Raw genomic sequence first — 13,145 nt, forward strand, 5'->3', positions numbered from 1 at the left:
GGAGGAGAGAGGGGCAGATTAGCGCTCACCACACCATTAATGAGTATCCCAGCATTCCCTTGGGGCTGTGGAGTGACGCTGGGTAACGGGAACACGCAATGTACAGAATGGAGAGGGGCATTATGCTACTGTACACACACACAAGCACACCTGCATGTGCATGTACGCGCACACACACAAACGCATGCGTGCACAAACACACACACACACACGCAAATATTACTGGAAGTGACTCAGAGGCCCAGGCTGAATGTGTGAGCATGACATAAGCAAGGTGTCAAAACCATCCCATAGCTCTTATGAGGCCCGCTTTACAATTGTCATGTGTTCACAAACGCATCACTTCCAAGAAAATATCTCCAGAACGTCCTCCAGGACCTGTGTGTGTGTGTGTGTGTGTGTGTGTGTGTGTATGTGTGTGTGTGGTGTACGCATGCGTGTGTTTGTGTGTACACATGTACCCGTTCAATCCACTTAACCAGAGTCGAGGAGGACGGGCCAACAGGATTGATCTGATAGGAGGAAGGCAAAGAGTATGTTTACGAGTTCCATGAGGCCTTGTGAAAACGGTCTGTCCTACTTAGAGGGAACACTCTTCACCCTGTGTGAAGGCAGCCTTGCCAGGAACACAGCAGGGGGGCATAAAGAGAGAGACCTAGAGAGGGGAGAGAGAAATAGAAAGATCGGGAAAAAGGTGAGAGAAATAGAGAGAGGGAGGAAGAGAAGGGGAAGAGGGAGAGGTAGAGACGAAAACAGAGGGAGAGAAGAGAGATAAATAATGGGGAGAGAGACAAAGGGATAGAGTGTGATAGGTGCACTAAAAGCCCAGCGAGTCTGTTCCCAGCAGCATGTATCCACACAGGAGAGGAGCTTGCTAGCATAATGAGACAGCAGGCAACAGGAGAGATTTTATAAAGAGGAGAGAAAAAAGGAGGATAGAGAGAAGAGGGAGAGGTGTTGGAAGTTGTAGCAGTTGCAAATGCTGATATCCTGCCACGTTGCTGGCAGCTCAGCCTACCTAAAGACAAGGTGGCAGGATTTGGGGAGAAAAGGAGGAAGCCAGAATCCACACTAGGCTCCAGAACCCAGCAGGGAGTAATCTAAACTGCTGTCTGTTAGTCCTGGTTCTCACATACCAGCTGGTCTTTATTCAAACTGTCTGTTAGTCCTGGTTCTCACATACCAGCTGGTCTTTATTCAAACTGTCTGCTAGTCCTGGTTCTCACATACCAGCTGGTCTTTATTCAAACTGTCTGTTAGTCCTGGTTCTCACATACCAGCTGGTCTTTATTCAAACTGTCTGTTAGTCCTGGTTCTCACATACCAGCTGGTCTTTATTCAAACTGTCTGCTAGTGCTGGTTCTCCAATACCAGCTGCTCTTCATTCAAGCTGCTAACTGAACGCACCTTTGGGTGCACACTGGCTGACCTCCAGGTCACCTAAAACACCAGGTGTCGCAAGAAGGCCAAGAAGATAATCAGGGACCCAGCCACCCGAGCCATGGGCTGTTCTCCCCGTTCTATCACGCAGACGCAGGCAGTATAGGAGCATCATGACAAAAACTGTAAGACTGGCCTATAGTTTTTACCCCCAGAACCACCACTAGTCAGCTACCTGCCCTGCCCCCCCCCCCGCCGCCCACTTGGACTTCCTACCCACCCCCCCACAACCTCCTCAACTGACATTTTTACACTGCCCCCAACTAAAATGGACATTTTATCATGCTGAATAGCTACCACTAGTCAGATACCTGCTCGCCCTGTCCCCCCTTCCTACTCCCCTGGTATTCTTACCCCCCCATCCCCTCCTCCCCTGCTGCTCTAACACACCTTAATATATTATTATTATTATCTATTTTTATATGTCACTTTGTCCTGCATTGTTGGTTGGAATTTTCACTGTACCCTGTAATTACATCTGCAACCCTGTACATGTGACTATTAAACTCTCTAATCTAAACACACACACACACACACACACACACACACACACACACACACACACACACACACACACACACACACGGTACCAAGTTTTAGGCCTCCCTTACTTGTCTTCATTTTGATAGCCTTTTATAGCCAGATTTTGATAGATCACCTCTCAAGGTTGGATAAATACGTGTCTCTCAGTAAGGAGTTGATGGAGCTGAAATAGATAGATATTCTCCCACTGGAGTCAGTGTGTTGATGTGGAGGTGAAAATGGATCTGATAGAAAACAGTTCCTGTATGCATACTTTATGCCATCAGTGTCAGTGGAGGGTGTGAGTTGATCATAGTGTTGACGGCTCTACCAGCTGGAGGTTGTGTGTGTGTGTGTTTGTCCCTCTGTGTGGTGGTGGTGTGAGAGGTCTTGACAGCCTGCTAATGTAAGTGTGTGTGTGTACATGTGAGTTATTTTAGTAAAGAACAGTGGGGTAACAAATCAGCTCAAGGCACTGGTAACATTTCCCCAGTTGCAGGTTGCTCTGTGTGTGTGTGTGTGTGTGTGTGTGTGTGTGTGTGTGTGTGTGTGTGTGTGTGTGTGTGTGTGTGTGTGTGTGTGTCATTATGTGCACATAAACACATAGCAGCACAGCAGACACGTACGCTACCTCCAGATCCTCAGTTCTGTTCAAATCAAATCTTATTTGTCATATGTGCCGAATACAACAGGTGTAGATCTTAGAGTGAAACGCTTACTTACAAGCCCTTAACCAACAATGCAGTTTGAAGAAAAATAAGTGTTTACTAAAATAAACTGAAGTCAGAGTGAATGTGCGAGGGCACAGGTTAGTCGAGGTAATTGAGGTAATATGTACATGTAGGTAGAGGTAAAGCAACTATCTATGCATAGATAATAAACAGAGTAGCAGCAGTGTAAGGGGGGGGGGGTCAATGCAAATAGTCCAGGTAGCCATTTGATTAGATGTTCAGGAGTCTTATGGCTTGGGGGTAGAAGCGTAAAGAAGCCTCTTGGACCTCGACTTTGCGCTCCGGTACTGCTTACCGTGCGGTAGCAGAGAGAACAGTCTATGACTAGGGTGGCTGGAGTCTTTGACAGTTTTTAGGGCCTTCATCTAACACCGCCTGGTATAGAGGTCCTGGATGGCAGGAAGCTTGGCCCCAGTGATGTACTGGGCCATACAAACTACCCTCTGTAGTGCCTTGCGGTCGGAGGCCAAGCAGTTGATGCAACCAGTCAGTATGCTCTCGATGGTGCAGCTGTAGAACTTTGAGGATCCGAGGGCCCATGCCAAATCTTTTCAGTCTCCTGAGGGGGAATAGGTGTTGTTGTGCCCTCTTCACGACTGTCTTGGTGTGTTTGGACCATGTTAGTTTGTTAGTGATGTGGACACCAAGGAACTTGAACCTCTTAACCTGGTCCACTACAGCCCCATCGATGAGAATGGAGGTGTGCTCGGTCATCCTTTTCCTGTAGTCCACGATCATCTCCTTTGTCTTGATGACGTTGAGGGAGAGGTTGCTTTTCCTGGCACCACACTGCCAGGTCTCTGATCTCCTCCCTATAGGCTGTCTCCTCGTTGTCGGTGATCAGGCCTACCACTGTTGTGTCGTCGGCAAACAATGTTGTTGGGAGTCGTGCTTGGCCATGCAGTCATAGGTGAACAGGGAGTACAGGATGAGACTGAGCACGCACCCGAGGGGCCCCCGTGTTGAGGATCAGCGTGGCAGATGTGTTGTTACCAACCCTTACCACCTGGGGGCGGCCCATCAGGAAGTACAGGACCGAGTTGCAGAGGGCTTAGTGATGAGGTTTGAGGGCACTATGGTGTTGAACACTGAGCTGTAGTCAATGATTAGCATTCTCACATTTGCTACTCAGTCAAATAAACCTCTAGTAGCCCTCTTTCTCTCCATGCTTTCTATACACAGACATGCACTCACTACATACCCAATAGAATATTCCTGTTGAGGACAGACGTTCCGCTAGCGGAACGCCTAGCCAAAATCCAATGGAACAGCCTGGCGCGAAATACAAAACCTCACAAATTCAATCATTTCAATTTCTCAAACATATGACTGTTTTACACCATTTTAAAGATACACTTCTCTTTAATCCAACCAGATTGTCCGATATCAAAAAGGCTTTACAGCGAAAGCAAAACATTAGATTATGTTAGCAGAGTACATAGACTAAAATAACCACACAGCCATTTTCCAAGCAAGGACATGTGTCAATAAAACCCAAAACACAGCTAAATGAAGCACTAACCTTTGACGATCTTCATCAGATGACACTCCTAGGTCATTATGTTACACAATACATGTATGTTTTGTTCAATTAAGTTCATATTTCTATCCAAAAACAGCATTTTACATTGCCACGTGATGTTCAGAAAATGTATTCCCACCAAAAACTTCCGGTGAATTTACAAAAATACTCATCATAAACGTTGACAAAATACATAACAATTATTTGAAGTATTATAGATACAGAACTCCTTTATGCAACCGCTGTGTCAGATTTTAAAATAGCTTTACGGAGAAAGCACATTTTTCAATATTCTGAGTACATAGCTCGCCATCACGGCGAGCTATTCAGACACCCGCCAAGTTCGGGGCAACCTAAACTCTGAATTAGTATTAGAAATATGCTTTTACCTTTGCTGATCTTCATCAGAATGCACTCCCAGGACTGCTACTTCCACAAGAAATGTTATTTTTGTTCGAAATAATCCATATTTATGTCCAAATACCTCCGTTTTGTTCGTGCGTTCAGGTCACTATCCAAAGGCTAATGCACGAGGGCAATTCGAGACAGAAAAAGTCAAAATGTTCCATTAGCGTACTTAGAAGCATGTCAAACGCTGTTTAAAATACATTTTTATGGTATTTTTTACGTAAAATTGCGATAATATTCCAACCGGACAATAGCGTATTCATTCAAGGAGAAAAACAAAAAACAGCGAGCTCGCGGGACTGCGCATATCCAATCCCTTTGTTGCCAGGCAGACCACTCAGTAACTGAGCTCCTATACTCTGCCCAGTGACAGGAGAAGGCTCAAACCACTTTCTGAAGGCTTTAGACAGCCAATGGAAGCCTTAGAAAGTGCAACGTAACCCCACAGATACTGTAGTTTCGAAAGGGACTAGAAAGAACTACAATTCTCAGATCCTCCACTTCCTGGTTGACTTTTTCTCAGGTTTTTGCCTGCCATATGAGTTATGTTATACTCACAGACACCATTCAAACAGTTTTAGAAACTTCAGAGTGTTTTCTTTCCAAATCTACTAATAATATGCATATTCTCGTTTCTGGGCAAGAGTAGTAACCAGTTTAAATCGGGTAAGTTTTTTCATCCGGCCGTGAAAATACTGCCCCCTATCCATATCAGTTTAAAGGGAGAGAAACCGTGAGAGAGAAGGAAAGTGTGGGATGTGTCAGCTCTTAGTTCACAGTAAGTGGAAAAGTAATGTGTGTGTAGGGTTGCAAAATTCCAGTATATTTCCCAAGTGTGCCAGTTTTCCAGAAAACCTAGTTGCAATATTCACAGAATCAGGCAGGAAATCCAGAATTCTCCAACCAGGATTTCTGAAAAACCTGAGAATTTTGGGAGAGTTGACTGAATTTTGTAACCCTATATAGGTGACATTGTTCTTGGAGAAAGCGTAAAAGAGAGACAGATGGAGAGAGAGAGCGAAATAATGAAAGACAGAGGTCTTACATTGTAGAGGATGTCCACCCATCCCTCCATGGTGATGCACTGGAAGACGGTGAGCACGGCAAACAGGATGTTGTCAAAGTTGGTGATGCCGTAGTTGGGGCCGATCCAGTACTCTGTACACTCCGTACCATTAGGACACATCCTGGCTGGGGCCTCCGTACCACAGGGGAACGCTGCTGCTCGCTCACCTGGATGGGGGAGAAGAGAAAGAAGGGAGAGAGAGAGAGGGGAGAGTGGGAGGGGGAAGAGAGAGGGGGAGGGAGGGAGGGGGAGTGGTAGGGAGAGAGGGATAGAAAAAGAACAGGGAGAGATGGGGTGAGGGAGGGAGGAGGGGAAGGTAGGGGGGTGTGGGGGGGACACAGGGGAGAGGGGGAGGGAGAGAGTGAGTTACTGTAATTACAACACATACAGTAAAATAAACACACTGGCAGATTAAGTGAGCTTAAAATATGGTACACACATACTCATACTAACATGCACTCAGTGCACACCTGCTGGTGACTCACACACACAGCAACCTGCAACTGGGGAGATGTTACCAGTGCCTTCAGCTGATTTGTTACCCCACTGTTCTTTACTAAAATAACTCACATGTACACACACACTTACATTAGCAGGCTGTCATGACCTCTCACACCACCACCACACAGAGGGTCAAACACACACACACACACACACACAACCTCCAGCTGGTAGAGCCGTCAACACTATGATCAACTCACACCCTCCACTGACACTGATGGCATAAAGTATGCATACAGGAACTGTTTTCTATCAGATCCATTTTCACCTCCACATCAACACACTGACTCCAGTGGGAGAATATCTATCTATTTCAGCTCCATCAACTCCTTACTGAGAGACACGTATTTATCCAACCTTGAGGTGTGTGTGTGTGTGTGTGTGTGTGTGTGTGTGTGTGTGTGCATACTACTACTGTGTACAGTACTGTGTGCAGTATGTGTGTGTAATCCATTCAGCACTCACCAGTGTCGACAGTGAAGCAGGCGGAGTGGAACTTGCCCATGTAGAACTCCACTCCAATGATGGCAAACATGAGTATGGCGAAGAAGAGCAGCATGCCTATCTGGAGCAGAGGCACCATGGCCTTCATGATAGACTTCAACACCACCTGAAGACCTGTGGAGAGAGATGGATTGGGAAGGAAGAGAGATGGAGGGGGAAGGGAGAGAGAGGTGCCATATGTAGACCATGTAAGATAAGATATATCATACTTAATAAGTCAGTTTGTGTGTTTAAAAATGTACGATCTGTATACAAATCTTCCATATTTTATTAACGCTACAGTAATGTTATGGTGCACACTAAGTAACCTTTGACCTGTTGTTGATGTCAGTGACTTACTGGGGATGCCAGACACCAGTTTGAGTGGTCTCAGTACTCTCACCGCTCGCAGAGTCCTCAGGTCAAAGTCTGAGCCCACCGTGGCCAGGATCCTGAAGACACATACATGAGACAACGAGAGGAGATTTAGGTGGGTGCATTCATAAGAGGCACGTAAAACAGTACACTCAGGGAAAGATATCTTCACCACTTTCTCTCTCTGTCAGTAAGGACAGTAGAGCAGCAACAGGTCCTTGTGTGTGTGTGTGTAGCTCTCAGTCACAGAGCCACAGCTGGCTGGCTGCATTAGAAGCAGAAGCACATGGAGGGGGGGGGACAACTAAGTGCTGCACTAAAACCTACTGAAAAACACCACACACTGCGAGAGAGGGACAGAAAGAGAAATACAGTCAGGTCCAGAATTATTGGCACCACTGACAAAGATGAGCAAAAAAGACTGAATAAAATAAATAATAACAATACTGAGCTATACTGTATGCTCCAAAACAAATTGGGAAATTATATTATCTTATGCTAATACAATTGCTCGGAGAAAGAGATTTTGTTCAACAAGTAATACAAAATAAAACATTTAAAAGTTCATTACTGGGACCACTTGCAAGGATAATGACGCCAAGACTTTTTCTCAAATGTTTTATGAGATTGGAGTACACGTTGGGAGGGATCCTAATACAGAATCTTTACAGATCCTTGGTATCGTTCGTCTGCTGTTAAGGACTGACCTCTTCAATTCAAACCACAGGTTTTAAATGGGTTTCAAGTTGGCTGACTGAGATGGCCTTCTGCTTTCAATGCCAAATCCACCACTGGTGTGCAAGCTCTTTTTAATGTCATCTGACCATAGCACCAATTCCAATGTTTATCAAACAGAACTCCAGGCTGTGTTATGGTCAGATGACATGAAACTAGATTTCTTTGGACACACACACACACACACACACACACACACACACACACACACACACACACACACACACACACACCATTGTTGAGTTCAGCATTAAAAAACAGAAGCATATGCAGAAAAGTACCTCATACCTATGACAAAATATGGTGGTGGATCTTTAATGTTATGGGGCGGCTATTTTGCTTCCACTGGTCCTGGAGCCCTTGTTAAAGGTCCACAGCATCATGAACTTTAACAAAATGGTTTGAATTGAAGGGGGCAGTCCATAAGAGCAGACGAAGGATATCAAGGATCTTGTAAGATTCTGTATGGATAAATGGTCTAAGATCCTTCCCAACGTCTTCTCCAATCTCATAAAACATTTTAGAAAAAGGCTCAGTGTCGTTATCCTCGCAAGGGGAGGTTACAAGAGTATTGGTCACAGGGGTGGCAATAATGTTTTTGATTATTTTTAATTACAAAATCTTTTACTCAAAGCAATTGCATTAGTATAAAACAATATTTATAATTTTTAGCATACAATATATAGTATTTGTTGCTCATCTTTACCAAGGATGCCAATAATGATGGACCTGACTGTGTACAGTGCCTTCAGAAAGTAGTCATACCCATTGACTTAGTCCACATTTTGTTGTTTTACATCCTGAATTCAAAATTGATTAAATATGTTTTTCCTCACCCATCGACACACAATAAATACCACATAATGACAAAGAAAATTCATGTTTTTAGAAATGTTTCTAATTTATTGAAAATGAAATACAGAATAATCTAATTTACATAAGTATTCACACCTCTTTGCTACAACACTCCAAATTGAGATCAGGTGCATCCAATTTCCTTTGATCATCCTTGAGAAGTCACTGCAACTTGATTGGAGTCCATCTGTGGCCAATTAAATCGTTTGGACATGTTCCACAGTTGGCAGTGCAAGTCAGAGCAGAAACTATACCATGAAGTCCAAGGAACTGTCTGTAGATCTCAGATATAAAATTGTGATGAGGCATATATCTGGGGAAGAGAATAAAACTATTTCTAGATTGTTGAAAGTTTCCAAGAGCACAATGGTCTCCATCATTGGGAAATTCAAAAAATATGGAGCTCTGTGGACAACTCCTTCGACGTCATAGTTTGGTTTTTGCTCTGACATGCACTGTCAACTGTGGGACCTTATATAGACAGGTGTGTGCCTTTCCAAATCATGTCCAATCAATTGAATTTACCACAAGTGAACTTCAATCAAGTTGTAGAAACAATTCAAAGATGATCAATGGAAACATGATGCATCTCAGCAAAGGGACTGAATACTTATGTAAATAAGGTTTCTGTTTTTTAATTTGTACAAATTTGCAAAAAAATCTAAACCTGTTTTCACTTTGTCATTATGGGGTATTGTGTGAAGATTGAGGGAATAAAATTATTTGATCAATTTTAGATTAAGGCTGTAACTTAACAAAATGTGGAAAAAGTCAAGGGGTCTGAATACTTTCCGAATGCACTGTAAATGCAGAATTTCCAGACCCACATACAGTATGTACACTACGAGTCTGTATATTCTGTTTATTGTGGCAGCGCCATTTCAGAGTAAAAATCCTGTACATGCAAATGTATATGGCGAATAAAGCTGATTCTGACACGATAACCTGAGTTTAGCTGGTTTATCATATGTCAGTTTACAATTATTATTTGGGATTGGTTATGTACTGGATAAACCGTAGCACGTAGCAGATTATCCCTTAATTCAAAATCCCCGTGTGTGTGTGTGTGTGTGTGTGTGTGTGTGTGTGTGTGTGTGTGTGTGTGTGTGTGTGTGTCTGTGTGTGAGAGAGAGTCCTGAATATTCGATCCTGCCTCAAATTAGGGGACTCGGTTTACGGTGTTCGCTATACCTATTAGGTTTTATTTCCCAATTAATTTGGTTATCATGCTGCTGGGTTTCCAAACAGACGGCTCTGCAATGCATTGCAAGCAGAATGCTCGTAATAGCCAATCACAACACTGGACTGGGCAAGGGCATGAATTTGTTAGTTCATCCATCACTCCAGTGACCAATCTAAGGTTTCTAGACACGCACCCATCGTTAACCTTGCCCCCACCAGCCTGAAATCCAAACCCAAAGTTGCCAAGACATGAGAGAGAGCAATTTGAGAAACTGAGAGCGAAAACTTGACATTGACAAGTGACTATTGCTGGTGGACAATTAAAGCTTCCCAAAAACGTTTTTACACATTTTAATCACGTTTCTTTGCTTACAGTTCTAGCTATACGTACTGTTTAATATTTTTTGGGGGGTTGATCTGTGCAAATTATGTTTTGCTTGCTTAAACTCACACTTGCAAGCTCTCAAGTTTAAACTGCGCTCTTGACTGGCCTGTGCACTCGCAGGACCCATCCTCTGCTTGCTCAACCACAGTTCTTCACACATAACTCAGTGTTTGCTCGCGTAATGATGTTTCAAATACAGAACCCCAAATTATTTATATTTGACATTGGACATTTTATTGAATAGAGTCAGTAATAGATTAGTCAAATCCCATAGGGAGTCTCCTCAGATCATATGTTATCAGCAAGCCAGAGCCATCTGTTTGAAAGAGCACAAGTAGACAAAAGATAAGTGCAAATAGAATAAATGTATCATTCAACATAAGATTCCACCTAAAAACAATGACATGAGCTCTGTCCCAATTAATCTGAGGTGAGTAACCTTGAGGTTTTAGAAGGAGGCACAATGTTCAGTGATTGCATACATAGCTCTGTCTATGGATTTGAGTGGGGTTACATTTCTACATTTCTATCCTCCATTAGGTTCACTTCATCCCTTACCTACAGTACTCATATCGTTTAGCAATGACTATCACATACATTCAGTATAGAACCATCTTTCTAACCAATTGACAGCAGCTTTGGTTAAACCACATGGCTAAACATTAGTTAGCTTGCCTCATCAATAGCCTGCTTTAATAACAAGACCAAATAACTAGCTACTTTAATTTCAATATTGAAATCATAGTTGGTTAGCTAGTTTCTCTACTGAAAATCTATCGAACTTACCTCTATTTTTGTTAGCCATCGTTCACATTTCACCGTCCCCTTCCATCTCTATTGTAAAAAATCCGGTTAGAGAGCAGTCAAGACGTAATTGGTCCAAAAATCTGACCAATTGAATTTCAGTAGACTGCTACAGGCTATGTTCATTGGCTCAAATTTCCCACTCTTATAAAATGAAGATGCTTTTGGCCTTGGCCTACCCAGTTTGATCTCAGGCCTACCCAAAAAATGTCCCAAAATTATTATAATTTTTTTTACATTTTAGTCATTTAGCAGACGCTCATATCCATAGTGCATACATTTCATGCATTTTTTTTGGTTTTTTGTCGTTTTTTTGTACTGGCCCCCCGTGGCAATCGAACCCACAACCTTGGCGTTGCACACACCATGCTGGCGTTGCAAACACCATGCTCTACCAACTGAGCCACAGGGAGTGCATACATGGAATGGTTAGTGAGGGAGGCCCTGCTCTCTCGCTTCCCCAGTTGTTTAGTTAATTTTCATTCCAATCTCCTTTGCATTAGCGTATCCTCTCCTGTAGCCTGTCAACTATGTCTGTCTATCCCTGTTCTCTCCTCTCTGCACAGGCCACACAAATGCTTCACACCGCATGGCCGCTGCCACTCTAACCTGGTGGTCCCAGCGCGCACGACCCACGTGGAATTCCAGGTCTCCGGCAGCCTCTGGAACTGCCGGTCTGCGGCCAACAAGGCAGAGTTCATCTCAGCCTATGCTACCCTCCAGTCCCTCGACTTCTTGGTGCTGACGGAAACATGGATTACCACAGAAAACACTGCAACTCCTACTGCTCTCTCCTCGTCTGACCACGTGTTCTCGCATACCCCGAGAGCATCTGGTCAGCGGGGTGGTGGCACTGGAATCCTCATCTCTCCCAAGTGGACATTCTCCTCCTTTGAATTCCATGCTGTCACAGTCACTAGCCCATTCAAGCTTAACATCCTTATCATTTATCGCCAACCAGGTTCCCTTGGAGAGTTCATCAATGAGCTTGACGCCTTGATAAGTTCCTTTCCTGAGGATGGCTCACCCCTCACAATTCTGGGTGACTTTAACCTCCCTGTCTACCTTTGACTCATTTCTCTCTGCCTCCTTCTTTCCACTCCTCTCCTCTTTTGACCTCACCCTCTCACCGTCCCCCCCTACGCACAAGGCAGGCAATACGCTTGACCTCATCTTTACTAGATGCTGTTCTTCTACTAATCTCACTGCAACTCCCCTCCAAGTCTCCGACCACTACCTTGTATGCTTTTCCCTCTCGCTCTCCTCCAACACTACTCCCTCTGCCCCTACTCAGATGGTATTGCGCCGTCGCAACCTTCGCTCTCACTCTCCAGCTACTCTCTCCTCTTCCATCCTATCATCTCTTCCCTCTGCTCAACCCTTCTCCAACCAATCTCCTGAGTCTGCCTCCTCAACCCTCCTCTCCTCCCTTTCTGCATCCTTTCACTCTCTATGTCCCCTATCCTCCCGGCCGGCTCGGTCCTCCCCTCCTGCTCCGTGGCTTGACGACTCATTGCGAGCTCACAGAACAGGGCTCCGGGCAGCCGAGCGGAAATGGAGGAAAACTAGCCTCCCTGCGGACCTGGCATCTTTTCACTCCCTCCTCTCCACATTTTCTTCCTCTGTTTCTGCTGCTAAAGCCACTTTCTACCACTCTAAATTCCAAGCATCTGCCTCTAACCCTAGGAAGCTCTTTGCCACCTTCTCCTCCCTCCTGAATCCTCCTCCCCCCCTCCTCCCTCTCTGCGGATGACTTTGTCAACCATTTTGAAAAGAAGGTTGACGACATCCGATCCTCGTTTGTTAAGTCAAACGACACCGCTGGTCCTGCTCACATTGCCCTACCCTATGCTTTGACCTCTTTCTCCCCTCTCTCTCCAGATGAAATCTTGCGACTTGTGATGACCGGCCGCCCAACAACCTGCCCGCTTGACCCTCCTCTCTTCTCCAGGCCATTTCCGGAGACCTTCTCCCTTACCTCACCTCGCTCATCAACTCATCCTTGACCGTTGGCTACGTCCCTTCCGTCTTCAAGAGAGCGAGAGTTGCACCCCTTCTCAAAAAGCCAACACTCGATCCCTCCGATGTCAACAACTACAGACCAGTATCCTTTCTTTCTTATCTCTCCAAAACTCT

General features: G+C 44.5%; 1 protein-coding gene across 1 annotated transcript in view; it reads right to left on the bottom strand.

Moving 5' to 3' along the window:
* Positions 1-13,145, bottom strand: part of LOC106567450 (voltage-dependent N-type calcium channel subunit alpha-1B) — a 269,203-nt gene that overhangs the window by 123,461 nt on the left and 132,597 nt on the right. The window contains 3 exon segments of the mRNA XM_045691775.1: positions 5,669-5,856; positions 6,656-6,808; positions 7,034-7,125. Coding sequence (XP_045547731.1) covers positions 5,669-5,856; positions 6,656-6,808; positions 7,034-7,125 — 433 coding nt within the window.

This window comes from Salmo salar, chromosome ssa01, assembly GCF_905237065.1.
Source record: "Salmo salar chromosome ssa01, Ssal_v3.1, whole genome shotgun sequence".
Classification (NCBI taxonomy): Eukaryota; Metazoa; Chordata; class Actinopteri; order Salmoniformes; family Salmonidae; genus Salmo; species Salmo salar.